This window comes from Dipodomys merriami, unplaced genomic scaffold (assembly GCF_024711535.1).
Source record: "Dipodomys merriami isolate MVZ:Mamm:240054 unplaced genomic scaffold, mDipMer1.0.p SCAF_48, whole genome shotgun sequence".
Taxonomy (NCBI): domain Eukaryota; kingdom Metazoa; phylum Chordata; class Mammalia; order Rodentia; family Heteromyidae; genus Dipodomys; species Dipodomys merriami.
This window is the reverse complement of record NW_027206046.1, coordinates 12203292-12222099: the sequence shown is the minus strand read 5'-3', so window position 1 is coordinate 12222099 and position 18808 is coordinate 12203292. Positions and strand designations below refer to the sequence as shown.

The following is an 18808-nucleotide window of genomic DNA, read 5'->3' as shown; positions in this document are numbered from 1 at the left end:
CTCTGGGCTTACCTTCCCTTTGTCTAAAGAAGGATTGATTGAATTTGTGATGTACTCAAAGAAACCTGCTCTCTGTTACGTGTGCCTGAGGAAAGCGACAGAATAAGGGAATGCACAGCGATCTATGAAAACTGGTAACATTTAAAGAGGTTTGGGTTTTTTTTGGGGGGGGCGAGTTGGGTTTTAACAGTGAGAACATCTTACAGCAAAGGAAATTTAGGCAATTTGACCTAGTAGTGGAGATGAAGATATAAAAAATGGTCAAGACTGAACGCTAAATGAAAGAGCATCCATCACCAGCTTTTTACCTAGAGAAATAAATGTTAAGACAGAGACTTCTGCACTTTTTTTTTCTATTTCAAAGGATGCATGAATGATCCTTAAAAAAAATTTTCTCTCCATTTACTGGGTCAGGAATGTCAAACCCTTTCTTTACCTTGTGGGAAAATAAGAGAGAAAAAGGAATACAGGGACTTGTGGCTCCCTGTGAAAGTGGGGGAGGTAACAGGTTGTGAAACTAACTCTCAAAGGGCAATGTGAACCCCCCAACCAAAAGGAAGCCCCAGTCTCTCACCTCTCTTCCTGTAGTCCTCTGGCTCCATCATCTCCTTTGGTTTCAGGCTCCTTCTCACAGACAGATGGACACACGGAAGATGGAAAGGCAAGAAAGTACAGCTTCTGCTCAGCTGCTCTGGGCACTCCCTGGAAAACATGGTAGGCCCCCTTATTTAACAGTTACTCCCCCTCCTTTCCTCTATTTTAGCTCCACCCTGCAATGTCCCTCCCCCTAAACTTCAGTCTAATTCTTCTTTCCTTATTGGGAACAGCAGTGAAATTTGGTCAAGAGACCCAGGAGTGAATTCAATTGAGCAGTTTATCAAATCAAACCTGCACAGAGCCTCCTGCAGGTAAATGCAGGAAGAGAGCCTTTCAAGTTCTTCAAGTTCTCTGGATTGAAACAAAGAGAGGAAGAAAGGAAAAAGAGAAGGATGGAAAGAAAAGTGAATAGTGGTTGTGACAGTGGAAACAAGAAGGAACGTGAGACCAGGGAAAAGAAGAGGTCTTCATAATATTCTGCTCCTTCCATAAAAGCACTGAAACTAAGAAGGCAAATTTAAGATTAAATGTAGGTGTCATGTAGCTAGATGTGTGTCATTCCCTAGGCTCCTCTGTATGTTTGGAAATTTTCATTAAAGCAAAACAAAACTAAGTATTTTTTTCTTTTAAAAAAAGATAATAAATACAATTAATACTGTTTCAGTGTGTGATAGACAAGGACCCTATGATACAGCGTAGGAAGTGTGCAATTGCTCTGACAGAACAAGGATTTGCTCTTCCTTCCTTCCCTTCCTCCCTCCCTCCCTTCCTCTCTCCCTTCCTTCCTCTCTTCTTCCCTCTTTCCTTTCTTCCTCCTCCCCTTCTTTCCCTACCTCCTTCCTTCCTCCTCACCCCTCCTTTTTTGTTTATACAGTTTCACTCAAGTGTGGGTTTCTGGTTTGTCTTAGGTTTTTTGGTGCTAGTCCAAGGGTACCTGGGTACTGTCCCTAAATTTTTTTGCTCAAGACTAGCATTCTACTACTTGAGCCACAGCTCTACTTCTGGCTTTTTTTGGTGATTAACTGGAGATAAGAGCCTCATAGACCTCTCAGTCAGTCTGGGCTGGCTTTGAACAGTGATCACCAGATCTCAGCTTCCAGAATAGCTAGGATTACAGGTATGAATGACAGGTAGAGCCCGGGGTTGGTCTCAAACTTGTGATTCTGCTGTCTGATTCTCTTTGTTAATTTACCAGCATGTGTCACCACAGCCAGCTCGTGGTTTTTTTTTTTGTTGTTGTTGTTGTTAATATGTATTTTCCTATGAAGTAAAAAAAAATTCAATTTAGACTTCATTTTTATATTTTAAAGGATATGGTAAATATAGACTCATCATAGCAAAACAAAAATGTATGCTTTCCTGAATTTAAAAAAATATAAAAATTGCCGAGTGCCAGTGGCTCAGGCCTGTAATCCTAACTACTCAGGAGGCTGAAATCTAAGGATCATAGTTCAAAGCCAGCCCAGGCAGGTCCTTGAGATTCTTATCTCCAATTAACACCAGAAAACTGAAAAGCTGCGCTGTGGTTCAAGTGGTAGAGTGCTAGCCTTGAGCCGAAGAGCTCAGGGGCAGCACCTGGGTCCAGAGTTCAAGCCCCACAACCAACCAAAAAGAAAGAAAGAAAGAAGGAAGGAAGGAAGGAAGGAAGGAAGGAAGGAAGGAAAGAAAGGAAGGAAGGAGGGAAGCAAGCAAGCAAGCAAGCAAGCAAGCAAGCATAGTGATTAAAATGTCAGAAACTAGATCAAGATTTTCCCAGAAAGCAAATAGTTGTTGGGGGAGGGGAGTGAGTGACTTATAATATTGATCTAAAAATGAAGAGCCCTGAAAATTGTATCCCAATTATAACTGAAGTTTTTTTGTTTGTTTTTAAAGGAAACTCAAGGAATCAAAGTGTCAGATGCTACCTTGTACCTGTGTACATACATCCATTTGGGATACGTAGTTTCCAAAAATCACAAACAACATCTGGAACCGGAAGCACATCCCAGTGAGAATGGTCCATTTTCTATTGGTTTACACAAAGCAGTCTGAGACTGAATATTGTTGATTGGAGAGCTGACGTCATCAGGACTCATGTACCATCGGGGAAAGCAAACAGCAAAGCCCACTTCAAACTACAGTAGACTACTTATCTATAATGAGATGCAAGCAGGGTAAATATTAGTTAGTGAAATGACAAGTCCATTCCTAAGTTGATCGGACACGCTGGAAGGATTATTTATTCAATGGTTACCAGTTGAACAGAAATGGCTTTTCCATTTGCTATATAAACCTAAGTACTAATGCTTTGGGAAGCCATACAGATGGACAGCAAGGTTCCTTGCACTGATTTGTAATTTTTATTTGAAAAGTTTCTTTCTTGCTCTATTTTTACTTTTGAGTCAAGCTGGGAGGTTTGCACAGTACATTAAAGCACAAATCTATGGATTTTTATCAGGAAAAAAAGAACTTTGTTTAGGGCAATATAGAACAAAACAGGCCTGTCAGAAAAAAGCACCTGTAACTATTTCTGTCAATGTCTCCATTTGTTCTGGGTAGGGCTTAAAAAAAGCCAATCCTGGGGCTGGGAAGATGGCTCAGTGATAGAGCACTTGCTTTGCATGCATGAGGCCCTGGGTTCGATTCCTCAGCACCACATAAGCAAAAAGAAAAAAGCCAGAAGTGGCGCTGTGGCTCAAGTGGTAGAGCGCTAGCCTTGAACTGAAGAGCTGAGCGACAGCACCCAGGCCTAGAGTTCAGGCCCCACAACCTGACCCAAGAAAAAAAAAAAGAGTTAAAAAAAGCCAATCCAGGCTGGGAAAGTGGCTCAGTGGTAGAGCGCTTGCCTTGCATGCCTGAGGCCCTGGGTTCAATTCCTCAGCACCACATAAGCAAAAAGAAAAAAGCCGGAAGTGGCACTGTGGCTTAAGTGGTAGAGCCCTAGCCTTGAGCTGAAGAGCTGAGGGACAGCGCCCAGGCCCAGAGTTCAGGCCCAATGACCGGACCCAAAAAAAAAAAGCCAATCCTTGGGCTTGAACTCTGGGCCTGGGCACTGTCCCTGAGCTTGTTTTGCTCAAGGCTAGCACTCTACCACTTAAGCCACAGAGCTACTTCTGGCTTTTTTGGAATAGTTGATTAGAGAAAGTCTCACATACTTTCCTGCCTGGATTTGGCTTTGAACTGTGATCCTCGGATCTTAGCTTCCTGAGTAGCTAGGATTACAGGCATGAAACACCAGTGCCTATCTATCTATAGAGTGTTTTTGTTTTGTGCTAGTACTGGGGCTTGAACTCAGGGCCTGGATGCTGTCCAGCTTTTGTGCTCAAGGATCTAGCAGTTGAGCCACAGCTCCACTTCCAGCTTTTTGGTGATTAACTGGAGGTAAGTCTCATAGACATTCCTGCCTGGGTTCAAACCTTGATACTCAAATCTCAGCCTCCTGAGAAGGTAGGATTACAGGGGTGAGCCACCAACACCTAGGCAAGAGTTCTTAAATTAATCCTCAAATCTGGTGTAAGTAAAGCTTCTAAGAAGCAACTAAGATTAAGCTGATCATTCACTTTCCTATATTAACAACAGTGTGGATAACCCCAGTGAAAGAACTAACAAATCCCAAGAAATCACTCAAAATTTTAGAATTGCAATATAAACAACACACAATAGTTCACCTGGAAAGATATAAATTAAATAGAGTTGTAACTTTTCTTCTTCCCCTCAATTCCCCCCCCCCCCCGCAACCTTTTTTTTTTTTTTTTTTTTAGTACTAGAGATTGAACCCAGAGGGTCTAAGCCTCCAGCTTTATTTTATATTTTGGCCAGTCCTGGGGCTTGAACTCAGGGCCTGGGTGCTGTTCCTTCTTTTGTTCAATGCCAGTGCTCTACCACTTGAACCATAATGCTACTTTCAGCCTTTTCTGAGAAGTTTTACTGGAGATAAGAATCTTATGGACTTTCCTGCTTGGGCTGGCTTGGAACCACAATCTTCAGATCTCAGCCTCGAGTAGCCAGGATTACAGGTGTGAGCCACCAGCCACCAGGTGAAAATTTTAATGTGTGGAGGAAAATGTAATCAAATCAGAAGTCTACACTGAACATATGTGGAAAAGATATTTAATTGTAAAATAGAAAAGTAGGCCAGAATACAGTTTTAAGGGCAATTGCTTCTTTATACAGCATAGGTAATCTAGAGGGGTTTTAGGGTTAAACATTTTTCATAAAGCAATAACACATTAAAAAATAAAGCAAGAAAAAAAGAGGGGGCTTGAAGGTATGTGTTACAAAAAAAAAAAATGAACAGTCAATCCGTTTCAGGTCCATATAGTGTGGAATTCTAGAACTTTCTGAGATCAAGTCCCACATTGAGCTGTGACAGGGAAAGAGGGAGATTTATCTCTAACACCACTGTGGTACAAAAAGGTTTTTGTTCTACATACAAAACCAAAAATTTTTTTTCCATAAGAATAATTTCCTGGAGGGAGGGGTGGGAAGAAGGGAGATATGTCCATGAAGTATATTTTAGAAATCCATATGCATTGAGTTTTGCAAAAGCATTATTTTAAAATCCAGTGCCTTAAAGTGCTTTCATGTGGAAACCATGATGAAAGGCACAGAATACAGGTTCACGTCCCCACAATGAAATTTAAAAAAAAAAAAGCATAGCTGCTTTTTTTTTTCTTTGCAATTTGCAAATTCAAGTTTACGTGGTAAGCCGCTCCTTCTGAAGAACATTGTCATTCCAATAAAACCAGCTGCTAGCTTACTTACTTTCAATGACCTCTAGACTAAAAGGGTTTTTTCTTCCGGAAATTTGCATCATCTTTGTGGGAAAAAAAATACTTATGCATGGGATGCATTTTGAAATGATAAAACGTGCAGAATATGTACAAACAGAAAAAAGCTTAAAAAATATTTGCTTCATATACATGTCAATCTACTTGGGCATAGCTGAAGTTGAACAGATATAAAAAAAAATCTTGCTTTCTAAAAAAAAAAAAATGTTTTCAGAAAATCTGAGACAACTTAAAGTTGTACAGAGATTTCCTGGGAGAAGTTTTCTCTTCATATAGAAGTTTAAACCTACAAAAGTACTACCAGCATCGGTCCACCATAATTATATAACATTTGGTCTAATCAACAACGATCACCCTTAAAACTGTTCTGCTTCTGAGAAATTAAGGTTTTTGTACTAAATTCAAAAAGAATTCACAATAACAGTGACTTATTGTGGTTTTTGGATCTCTTAAACAATCTTTATCAACTCATTTGAAACTGTAAAAAAAAAACCAACAAAAACTATTTACAGAATTCAGTTTTAAATACATTTCACAAGTTCTCGAGTCAAGTTTTATGTTACAAGAATTCAGAGCTCATGGCTTAAGTCCAATTATCAATAATCTGTAGTCTCTGTTCTCCTGGGTTTCCATGACTCTACCCTTAGAGGGCGCAGTTCCAGATCGCATTCTTGACCAAAAAGTAAAACCGAACTACATGTTCATTTCTACTAGACAGCTTCTTTATTTGTCTGAAGACGGGTCATAGCTTCTAGTTTCTGTCTGTAGGCCTCTGCTTCCTGCTCTTTTTTAAGAAGTTGCTGCCGATACTTCTGTGCTTCTCGATTGGCTTCATCCAGCTGTTTCTGAAGAGCTTCCCTCTCCTAATTAAAAAAAAAAAAGAAAAAGTTTTCCTTTACTTTTTGCACAAATACATTAACATACCTACAAGCACGTACCCTTCAAATAAATAAAACAATCTGCCTTTCCAACCAGTAATTACACTCATTTGTACTTCACATTAGGAAATATCAATTGCTTTTTACTCTCAAGGGGATTATTTTGTAATTAGAAATAAGAGTAACAGAAGATACACACATTGGGGACCTCTACTTATATATGTCCTATAAAAACCAGAGAAGAGTTTGAAAAGAAAAGATACAACCATACCTCTTTATGTCTCTACAGGAGATGCTTTCATCTAAAGGTATCAATTAAGAAATTACATTTACAAAAATAAAAATAAATAAATAAATAAAAGAAATTGCATTTACTAGCCGGGCGATGGTGGCTACTCAGGAGGAGGCTGAGATCTGAGGATTGCGGTTCAAAGCCAGCCCAGGTAGGAAAGACCATGAGACTCCTATCTCCAATAAACCACCAGAAAACTTTAAGTGGTGCTGTGGCTTAAGTGGTAGAGCGTGCGCCTTGAGCTGAAGAGCTCAGGGACAGGGCCCAGGCCCAGAGTTCAGGCCTTACAACCGACCAAAAGAAAAAAAAGAAAAGAAAAAACAAAATAGCATTTACTGGGTACCCATTATATGACAAAACATGGTGTCTTCTACAAACATGCCTCTTAAATATGAAGCCCATGTTGCAGCTGAGAAAAATGGCACTCAGAGATGAGGTAGCTTTCCCAAAGCTGCACTGTGAGGAATTGGATTCATGTGCCTCTACTACTAATTGGTTTTTCCTTTTCTTTTCTTTTCCAGTACTAGGGCTTAACTGAGCTTCCTCCCGTGGCCCTCAAGGCTAGAATTCTACCACTTAAGCCATGTCTTCACTTAATTTTTTATTTTGTTTTGTTTTGCTTTGTTTTCACTTCTTCTAGTTAATTGGAGATGAGGACTCCAGGACTTTCTGGCCTAAACTGACCAGATCCCCATATCTCTGCCTACAGAGTAGCTAGGATTAGTCATGTACCACATTGCCCAGCCCTATTTACTTTTTTTGGGGGGAGGGGGGTAGAGGAGGGAAGAGGCAGTCCTGGGGCTTGAACTCTGGGCCTGGGCACTGTCCCTGGGCTCCTTTCAATCCAGGTAGTACTCAACCACTTGAGCCATGCTGCTACTTCGGGCTTTTTCTGTGAGTAATTGGAGATAGAGGTCTCACAGACCTCCCTGCCTGGACTGGCTTTGAAATACAATCCTCAGATCTCAGCCTTCTGAGTAGCTAGGATTACAGGTGTGAGACACTTAGTGCCCAGCTCCTATTATTCATTTTAAAACTATCTTCTTCTACAATAGTAAGCAAGATACCTCACATCTAAGATTAAGAGTGATGGTCTAGGGCTGGGAAGGTGGCTCAGTGGTAGAGCGCTTGCCTTGCATGCCTGAGGCCCTGGGTTCGATTCCTCAGCACCACATAAGCAAAAAGAGAAAAAACCCGAAGTGGCACTGTGGCTCAAGTGGTAGAGCGCTAGCCTTGAGCTGAAGAGCTGAGGGACAGCGCTCAGGCCCAGAGTTCAGGCCCCACGACCGGACCCCCAAAAAAGAGTGATAGTCTAAAATAGTGTTCCCTAAGTCATACCATTAAACAGACCAATAAAATATTACTCTGTAAACTGAAGGGCAGGTGGCCCCTGCCTGTAATCCTAGCTACTGGAAGTGAAGCTGTGGCTTCCATACAACCTGGAGCAAAAAAAAAAGAGAGAAAGAAAGAAAAGCTCAGATAAAGAGTAAGCCTTGAGTTCAAGCCTCAGGACACAAAACAAAAGACTCTTTTGCTTATCTCCCAATTTAAGCAACGCCTACCCCTACCCAGATGCCTCAGGAACAACCCTGCCCCTCTTCTCACTACAATTCCGAGAAAGGTGACTGGCAGAAAGACCACAAGCCTCAGGTAAGCAGAGCTTGTTGAACACCAATGGATAAGGACAAAGGATGGAAGGCAGTTTCCCTACCAGCCAGAGTGCTCTCAGCCTTGTATATTTTTAAAGTTCACTTGTGTTGGGTTATGCAAGGTGGTTCATGCCTGTAATTCCAGCTACCTGGAAGACAGAGATCTGAAGCCAGCCTGGATCAAAAGGTTAGTGAGATTCTATCACAGCAAACGAGCAATGTAGGCTCCCACCTGGAACCACAGCTACCACTAAGAATAGGTAAAATGATTATGGCCCCAAAAGCCCTGGGAAAAAAATGTTTTTAAATGAAAAATAACCTGAAGCAAAAAAAAAAAAAAAAAAAGGCCAGGACTGTAGTGGTAAAGGGTCTGCATAGCAAGCCAAACCCCAGTACTGCCAAAAAAACCAAACTATACTGTAATATAAAGGGAATAATAGTCCCTTTTGCCTACTAGGCCAATAAAAGATGCACATACAACATATTTTTGGCTTTATCTAGAAAAATCTGAATGACTGAAGTTCTTTGGAGGGCTGGGAACGTGGCTTAGTGGTAAAGTGCTTGCCTAGCATGCATGAGGCCCTGGATTCCATTCTCAGTACCACATTTAAAAAAGAAGCCGGAAGTAGTACTATGGTTCAAGTAGTAGCGTGCCAGCCTTGAGCAAAACAAGCTCAGGGACAGCACCCAGGCCCAGAGTTTATTCCCAGGACTGGGGGGGGGGGGGGGGGGGGGAATCACTGGGCTATCCTTTGTACACACTAAAAGCATGACTGAAGAACACAAAAAATTTAAGTCTTTTCATTTTTTATTTATATCTCAGTAATTCAGGTTTAGGGAAGAGATCTGCCAGGTCATTTTTAAAGCAAACAAAAACCCTGAAAAGTAGAAAACATTACTTATTTTACTTAGAAAGACTTTGTTACTTTTTTGTCAAATGTTTACTGACATACATTTACATACAAGACAGTTCTTTAATGGAACAGGAATTTGGCTGGTTTTTTTTGTGTTGTTGTTGTTGGTTGTAGGGCATGAACTCTGGGCTTGGAGGCTGTCCCTATGCTCTTTAGCTCAAGGCGAGCACTCTACCACTTGAACCAAAGTGCCATTTCTGGTTTTCTAGTGGTTAATTGGAAGTAAGAGTCTCACGGGCTTTCCTGAAAGGGCTGGCTTTGAACCATGATTCTCAGATCTCAGCCTCCTGAGTAGCTAGGATTAAAGGCCTGAGCCACCAGCGCCTGGCTGGTTTAGTTTTTTTTTTTTTGGCAGAGCTGCGGATCGAACTCAGGGTCTTACAATTGCCAGAAAAGTGCTCTTCCATCCATTGAGCTAAATCCTCCGTCTCTGGTTATCTTAAATGGTGCTTTAGAGAGCACTTATCTGGGACAATTTTATCATTTTAAGATATTCAAATCTGTATTTTGTGTTAACTATTATAATGATTTATCTTCTACCACATTTAATGAGCATTTACTCTAGGCCCTCCATTGTACCAAACCTCAAGCGTATCCTCATTTAATCCTTACAACAATTTTGTATTATAAGTACTATTATTTCTCCTATTTTTTTAATTGATGGGGAAGTCTGAATAGCTTGAACAGAATCATACAATCAAAATTTATAAAATACACTCTAAATTTGGTTCCAATCTCATATTCTGTGTATGCACACGAGCGCGTGCACGCGTGCGCATGCGTGCCAGTATTGGGGTAGAGCGGAGGGGCTTAAGCCCTCACTTGACTCTTGTTCACAGCTGGCATTCCATGACTTGTACCATTCCTCCACTTCTGGTGTTTTTTTTGCTAGTTAGTTGGAAATCTCAGCTTTTGTCTGGCTGGGCTGGCTTCAAACCAGAATTGGCAGATGTCAGTCTCCTGAGTAGCTAGGATTACAAGTGTGACAGCCACACACCCAGCTCTAAATGTATTTTAAATTTAACTTTTTGTTTTGCTTTTTAAAAAGTAGGCCGGGTATGTGAACCATTTCCTTGTATGTAAACTTCAGTTTTCTTTCTTTGTAATACTAGGGTTGCCTTGCTAGGCAAAGGCTCTACTTAGTACCATGGAGCTAGGCTCCCAGCCCAATTTTTCTAACCACTCTGGGTCAAATATGATAAATATCATCTTATTTTTAAAACTAAAGCACTCTTGAAATACAGCCCCACCCAGGCCTTTCCAACCTGTACAAAGGCTGCTTTCTGATTTGTAAAGTCAGAACTATTTCTATCTGGCTTTCTGTAAAAAATTATTACTTAAGAAATAGTATTGTATAAATGTTTAAACTCTGGTAGATCAAGAAGAAAGAGATTAATAAAAGGCAGAGATTAAAAGGGTGCCAAATAAAACATTGTAAAAAGTTTACAGAGATTTATTTATTTGTTTATTTCTTTGGGCTTTTTGAGACAGGGTCTTGCTATGTAGCCCAGGCTGGCCTGGAAATCATGTGTCTTCCTGTTTCAACTTCCCAAGTGCTGGTATTACAGGTGTGCACCTCTTCGCCCGGCCTAGAAGTCAATTTTTGAAACAACACTAAGGATCTCAATGCATTCTTGGTTAAAGAACACAAATATTTCATTAAAAATATATAAACATGGCTGGGGGGGGAAGGGGTAGTTCAGTAGCAGAGTGCTTGCTTGCCTGCATTCATGGAACCCTGTGTTTGATCCCAAGCACCTCACACACACACACACAAACACAAAAGTCTACTTTAAAAAAAAAAAAAAAGCTGGACACAGGTGGCTCATGCTTGGTAATCCTAGCTAAGCAGGAGGCTGAGATCTGAGGATTACAGTTTAAAGCCTGCCTGGGCAGGAAAGCCCCAGAGACTCTTATCTCCACTAAACCATCAGAAAACCAGAAGTGGTGCTGTGGTTCAAGTGGTAGAACACTAGCCTTGAGCTGAAGTGCGTAGGGGCAGCGCCCAGGCCCAAAGTTAAAGTCCTACAACACACACACACACACACAAATACAATCTCAAAAAAACCAGTAAAATCTACTAAAAACATCTCTGTCACTAACTCCACAACTAAGAAAATATCTTTCATAAATTCATGTAAATACCTAAGAAACAGGGATAATCTATTCCTTATAAGGTACTCATTCATTACATTTCTCCCTCAAACATGCAGAAAGATTAAATTCAATTTGGAATAGGCCAATGCTACATATTTATGGAAGAAGTCTATGAATAGTATACTTCCTCCAAAAAAATACTTCCAAACAGTACTATCAAAACGTGAGAGACTACAAGTTAGTCTTCCTCGGATCTTCCCCACCAAATGCACTTGATTTCCTGCACTGTCAATACCGCTGATGAAATTTGTAATGTATGATCTCCAATTTAATTTTTCCATATCATGGCAAAACTTTTCTAAAGGTGACTTGGAAAACTCTAAAATATAAATAAATACATAGCATCTCCTCACCGGTAGTCAGTCACTCTGGTAATGGGGAACAGGGATACAAGAAAGAAAAGCCACATGCTAAGTTATATCTCGTGAGCTAGTTTTCCAATACTTTTGGACCATATAAACTCCTAATGCTATCTTGGGCATTGCAGGAGGTCATCCGGCCTCTTCCTACTCAATGCCAGTGGGTCACCCCTAGCCATGACAACTAAAAATACCTCTACAGACAGGCAAATGGCCTTAAGGTCAAAACTGTCCCAGCTGCAGATTGCTGCTTTACAGAAAATTTAGCAGTATACAAGTTTGCCCCCAAGGTAACATTGGTCATCTGCGAATACACATTCAAAAGCATGAGTTCATGTATAGGAAAACGATTACCTGGTTTGATGTACACATTGGAGATCATCTCTTCATCCTGTAATTCCAGCCTGCCCCTACCATATACACTCACTGTGTCAAAGTCTCTGCAGTAGCCCTAAAAGGTCATGTGACTTTGACTTGAGAATTTCCATTATTTCCATGACCAGAAAGTCTACTGAAAACCAAATCACACTAACAAAACCCACTGTTCTTTATCTCAAGCTAAATGCCATCTCCTACAGTTCCTCCCCCATGGTCCTACTCAATTATATTTCTCAGTTCCTCCTTTCTTATTTGTAACTATTCTTCTTAATCTCTGAAAGACTCTAAAAGAGGACTCAGTCAGAACTTGGGAGGAAACAGCAATTTTCACGATTATTAGTCAATAAAGGCACAGGCTACACACTCATTGTTTAAAATACTTAACTTTTCAACGGAATAAGCTTACATTTAATAAACATTCAAGAATTGTAAAATGCTTTATTACATAGTAAAGCCATTTTTTTAACCCTATCTGCCTGAAAAAGATCATCTGACAAATCAGAAACAAAGAGTATTATTAATAAGTATAGTGACACTGTTCATGAAATGAATTGTTAGTTTATAAACAAAAACTATAATATACATCATTTTAAGTTTGGAAAAAGAAAACCCACACTCAATAACTAAAGTTGTAATTTTACCAAACATTTTAGTTAAAACTATTAATCACAGGTTTGGTTTGGTGTTTGTGCTTTTAGTCAGGGTGTTTGCATGTAGCTCAGGCTAGCCTTAACCCAGCTCTCCACCTGCCATAGCTTCTCCCAAGTGCTGGGATTGCAGGCACTTGGGGTCTTTACTAGCTGAGCAGATTCTTAACTCAATAGTGTTATTATTTGTGATTAGGGTCAAAGATGTGCTAATCTGATACTTAAATGAGAAAGATATACTCTAATTGTCTTTTAACCTTTAAGTCTTTTAGTGACTTAAGAATTTTTCTATGATAAGCAGAGCCTTCATAAATATTCAGTAGATTTATTACATAGATCATGTACTATGATCATATGTAGGATACATATGTGGAATTCTCATGAACCGGGAACATACTATTCTAAATTATCCAATATGGGAGAAAAACAAAAGTGAGACTCAGAAAGGTAAGGTAACTGGCGTCAAAGTGGACAGGTCAAGATGTGATATCTAAACCCAGCTTATTTGGTTTCAGGTTCCATGATGACATAGCATTTGCTCTTCTAAATTTACTCAGCAGTGACTATTTTCATTTGATACAAAATTATAAACTCAGGGAATATAAAGTTATAGTCATGTAAGTAAAAAAGAGAGAGAGGAAGAACACCTGTGAAGCAACTATGGTGTGATTATAACACAAGTTAGTTTGAGACAAAGGATAAAAATCAAATCCTATCATACCTGTAAGTTAAGTTCCTTAAAGGATTAAATAATTATCTATTGCTTTTAAAAACAGGAGGGTCTGAAAAGCATCAGTCTTCTTTAAGAAGACCCTCAGCTCAATTAGGTATCTGCAGTGCATTTTTGAAAGGAAAATCATATATCATAGTATTTCCCTTTAGTGCTTTGTGAAAATGGTATGTACAGGAAGTTGAACAGAAAATCAAGGATGGAGGAAAAGGACCAAAGACATACAGTGTTACTAGGATGACAGACTGTTACAAACAAATTCTTCACTCATGCATTCATTCATTCAATATTTATTTATTGAGGGCTTGCTATATGTAGAAGGCAAAAAAAAATAAACAAAATGATAATACTATGTACTTTCATTCTGCATGAGAACACTGTCAGTAATAAATATAAATGACAAAAAAAATAAAGAAAAATTAATGGAATTTATTTTGGATGACTGCGGCAAAACACACCGGGTAAAAGACTCCTTACTTCTATTTCTGCGGACTCCACCCGGTTTTCAATTATTTCGATACACTGTCTCTTAGCTGGTGGCTCTTCGCTTATGACAGTTTCTTCAGCGATGTCAGTGGCTGGTACTGTCAGGACTAAAATGAAAAGGTGTACCCATTAATTCATTCTCAGGCAGGCTTGGTAGAGATAGACATGCCTTGACATTGGCAATGCTACTCATCTAAATAAGTACAGTCCAAAAATAATTAAAACACCAATGTTTTATGCTGACGTCCTTTTCTTCTTCACTTTCTGGTCTTACTGAAATCCATTTGCTAAAGTATTTATTTAGGTTTATACATAATCCATTCATTCATATGGATCAAAGGGAAAACAGAATTTGACAGGCTTGTTCAGGAGGTCTCATGTCTACCCAAGCTAACACAGATAATAGCTTATATGCATTCCTTATCTATTATTCTTTTTTTTTTTTTGGTCCAGTCGTGGCCTGAACTCTGGGCCTGGGCGCTGTCCCTCAGCTCTTCAGCTCAAGGCTAGTGCTCTACCACTTGAGCCACAGCGCCACTTCCGGCTTTTTTCTTTTTGCTTATGTGGTGCTGGGAATCGAACCCAGGGCCTCAGGCATGCAAGGCAAGCGCTCTACCACTGAGCCACCTTCCCAGCCCTCTATTATTCTTATATTAGTTTGTGTGAAGACAAATGTGCATATACATTCATTCAGATATACACGTTCCCTTGTTCTTCATTGGCTTTTTTCACTCCCTATGATTTCCTATATTCATACAGAGAGCTTTCCGATACCTGCATAATATTCCTTCATGTGGACAGAACATTAGAAAAAGCCCTTTGTAAACATACTACTCAACTATGGTCTTCATTTCAGTGATTTTGTAGCTCTTTCTATAAATGTGAACATACGGAAAAGCTGTTCTCATACAGCAGCATAGGACCATGTTAAATAGTAAACTAGGAAAATTCATTGTCTGCTGAGTTTTTTTGTTATCAAAAAAATTTTTTTAAAAACCTGTCAGTTAAAATTGTAAACAGAAATAAAAACAATAGTAAAACTAATGCCAATTAAGTGCAATGTAATTTAAAGCATTAAAGATCTGGAGTATGAAGTGGTTTATTTCTTTTTATTCATAATACACTTACAATTAACTCAGAAAGAACTGAGAAATTCTATTTGTTTCACTGAACTGTCTGCATACTGCATATATTCATGTTAGCTATGCAGTGTTAAACTTTGGAGGGTTTTGTTGTTTTGTTTTAGGCAGTCCTGGGGCTTGAACTCTGGGCCTGGGTGCTGTCCCTCAGCTCTTCAGCTCAAGGTGAGAGCTCTACCACTTGAGCCATAGCACCACTTCTGGTTTTCTGATGGTTAATTGGAGATAAGAGTCTCACGGACTTTCCTGCCCCGGCTGGCTTTGAACAGTGATCCTCAGATCTCAGTCTCTTGAGTAGCTAGGATTACAGGCCACCTATATTTATGTCATCTGGACACCTATATTGATGTCATCTGGACACAGATAATAAACTAAACACTCCTAGAAGGCAGCCATCTTCAAGTCCAAGAGAGGCCTCAGAAGAAACCAAACCTCATACATCCTGATGTTGACTTCCAGCTTCTAGAACCATGAGAAAATAAATTTCTACCTTTTAAGTCACCCAGCCTCTGGTATTGTGTTACAGCAACCCAAACAAACTAGGAGTCTTCACTGAATGACAAGTTATGTTTACCAACTCAATCAGGAAGAACTGAGAGCGCTACGATACTGAGTCGTGGCTTTTAGGGTTTTTCCCCCCTCATCCTTTCAGCATTAAGATCAGTCTACAAGTGGCGCTGTAGCTCAAGTGGTAGAGCGCTCGCCTTGAGTTGAAGAGCTGAGGGACAACGCCCAGGCCCAGAGTTCAAGCCCCACGACCGACAAAAACAAACAAACAAACAAACAAACAAAAACACAAAAAAAAAAAACAAAAAAAACAAAAAACTAAGATCAGTCTACAATGCTGGCACTGGTGGCTCACACTTGTAATCCTAACTACTCAGAAGGCTGAGATCTGAAAAAGCCAGAAATGGCTCTGTGGCTCAAGTGGTAGAGCATTATCCTTGAAGGACAGTGCCCAGGCCCTGAGTTCAAGCCCCAGGACTGGCAAAAAATAAATAAATAGATAAATAAATTAGTCTACATCATGTCAGGACTTGCAGACAATTTTATATCTATCTGCTTAATACAAGTATTTTGAATGTTTACATCTTTCCAAATACTTAGAATTAGTACTTCAAAACTTTCTGTAAGCCCTGGGCCTAATCTAAATTTTGGACCTAGAAAATCTTTCTACTTAAAAAAGTAAGCTAATGTTATTATCGGGCCAAGCAAACAAAACTAGGCAATTACAGCGCTGGGACGGTGGCTCAGTGGTAGAGTGCTTGCCTTGCAGGCATGAGGCCCTGGGTCTGATTCCTCTGCACCACATAAGCAGAAAAAAGCCAGAAGTGGTGCTGTGGCTCAAGTGGTAGAGTGCTTGCCTTGAGCTAAAGAGCAGAGGGACAGCACCTAGGCCCAGAATTCAGGTCCCATAACTGACTAAAAAAAACGTAGGCAATTACATGTGTTGTAACAGATTACAAAAAATATAACTTGAGCTGGAGCACCTGTGGCTCACACCTATAATCCTAGTTACTCAGGAGACTGAGAATTAAGGATCATGCTTCAAAGCCAGACCAGGCAAGAAAGTCCACGAGACTTATCTTCACTGAAGCACCAAAAAAGCCAGAAGTAGGGCTGTGGCTCAAGTGGTAGAGTGCTGCTATCCTTGAGCACAAAAGCTCAGGCACAGCACCCAGGCCCTGAGTTCAAGCCAGGACCCGCACAAACTAGGTATGTGTGATTTGAGGCCAAAGTGTATGCTTTGGAAAGACGTGTCAATTGTTTTCTGAGAATTGAGAATGAAGAGGAAACATTATGGAAAGGTCAACCACCCACCTTGCTGTCCGTCTGGCATGGTCACGATGATGGGTTGTCCTATCCCACTGGTGGGGATAGAGTGCAAATTTCCCAGCTGAATTCCGTCGGTGACTATCGTGATGACTTGCTGGCCCCCTGAGCTAACCACTTGCTGAATCGCTCCATCGACAGATTCTGCGGTGACCACTTCCTCCGTGGCCACAACTGGAGTTAAAAAAAAAAAAAAATGGAAAGGAAATATCAGCAAAGACACTAAATAGCGTGACCAGAAATTTATTTTTGCTTTCTCTGCTTCTTTCCTGCACAGAACAACTTTAACACAGTTTTGAAAGCAGGTCTTCATGGTGATGGCCATATCTATTAGATACAACTGGTAATCACTGAGTTCCAACTACCTTTTTATGACTATGTGTGGAAGAAATCAATTTCTTTTAGTTGCATGAGGTATAAATATGACTAAGTCATGACAAAGGTTCTATCTGCCTAATGAAATTCCACAATTCAAAAGAGAACTTTGAATATGGTTCCATTCTATTCACATTCATACAGGAGTCAGCATATACCATAATATCCCTTTTGGATTGACTGAACAAGGGTTGCTCTGATAAGCAGAACGCAGTTCTGGCACTATATGGCAGTGAAGAATGAATATATGAACATTTACATAAATAAAATCCCCAGGGGCTGGGAAGGTGGCTCAGTGGTAGAGGGCTTGCCTTTCATGCCTGAGGCCCTGGGTTCGATTCCTCAGTACCACATAAGCAAAAAGAAAAAAGCTGGAAGTGGCGCTGTGGCTCAAGTGGTAGAGTGCTAGCCTTGAGCTGAAGAGCTGAGGGACAGCGCCCAGGCCCAGAGTTCAGGCCCCATGACCAGAACCACCCCCTCCCCAAAAAAATTATATTCTCTCCAATGAATGATCCAGTATATAATACTAGCATTACTGTAAAATTATTTTGGTACTGATTCTGTCCCTGAATTTTTTCTGCTCAAGACTGGTACTTTACCACTTAAGCCACAACTCTACTTCTATCTTAGAGATAAAAGTCTCATGGACTTTCCTGTAGGGCTGGCATTGAACCTTGATCTAGGCCAGCCTCTTGAGTAACTAGGATTACAAGCATGAGCTACTACTGCCCTATTTGAGCTGCCTTTTTTAAAAAAGCAAGGTACTCAATGGCAGCAAAGGGAGGGAGGGAATGAGAGGGAAAGAGGGAACAGCTGATACTAAGCAAAAGGAAAGAAATGTACATATAACCCAGTGTGGAAGAAATAACTGTATTGTCAAAGCTCATAGAGTTCACAAACTTTATAGAGCACGATAAAGACAATTTGCCCCATGAAGGTTAGAATGTGCTTGTGTCTTTAACTAAGTATCCCTATCTCACAAGACTATGAAATTTGTGAAATTTATGTAATCACTTAATCACAATTAAAACAACAAAAAAAAGCAAGGCGCATATGGGGACCTTGGTTTCCAACACATACTTTTGGTAACAGGATGGGCTTCAACTGTATAAAGATGTTACCTGATAACCAAACATCACAATACAAGCTAGTGAACACTCAAAATGCCAACCACCTTTGTGTCGCGAGCTTTTGTTATTCTTGTTTGCTATAAATTGTCACTGAGTTTTGCCACCAGGCACTTAAGAAAATTTCAGGAAGGCAATTATAAAAAGAAATGTGCAACATAAAACTATACGCACTAGCAACTACCAGGGCTTTCAAGCACATTAACTGTGGCTTTGATTTTAAAAAAAAATATCCATATGAAAAGGAAATGTTCGGTGGTCGAATGCTAACTTCAAGTAGTAATCTTTTAAGGCATGACCATATGGAACGTATTTCTGAGATCACACACAATCAAGGCACGACACAAGAACTTTCATCTTTGTATTATTAGCAATGGATGTCATTAAAATAAGAGAGTTCTTATCTTTCATCTACAAAGCTTTCTTTTTAAGTTATGCAATGTAAAGTATTTAAGAAAAAAAATTAAAAAGAAACCAA

At 39.9% G+C, this 18808-nt stretch overlaps 2 protein-coding genes across 9 annotated transcripts in view; both read right to left on the bottom strand.

The window, feature by feature from the left end:
* Window positions 1-626, bottom strand: part of LOC138809046 (histidine decarboxylase) — a 29331-nt gene extending 28705 nt beyond the window's left edge. The window contains exon 1 of the mRNA XM_069995460.1: window positions 575-626. Coding sequence (XP_069851561.1) covers window positions 575-605 — 31 coding nt within the window. The 5' untranslated portion in view covers window positions 606-626. The remainder of the gene's footprint in view (window positions 1-574) is intronic.
* Window positions 627-4670: 4044 nt separating this feature from the next.
* Gabpb1 (GA binding protein transcription factor subunit beta 1) overlaps window positions 4671-18808 on the bottom strand; it is a 41994-nt gene continuing 27856 nt past the window's right edge. For 7 of the 8 annotated variants that reach the window (XM_069995426.1, XM_069995428.1, XM_069995432.1 and 4 more), the window contains 3 exons: window positions 16817-17002; window positions 13848-13963; window positions 4671-6229 (listed from right to left, as the gene is read on the bottom strand). In XM_069995426.1, the coding sequence (XP_069851527.1) occupies window positions 6077-6229; window positions 13848-13963; window positions 16817-17002 (455 nt within the window). In that variant the 3' untranslated portion in view covers window positions 4671-6076. Of the gene's footprint in view, window positions 6230-10534; window positions 10689-13847; window positions 13964-16816; window positions 17003-18808 lie in introns of those variants that run through there. The other variant, XM_069995433.1, reaches the window with a different exon arrangement.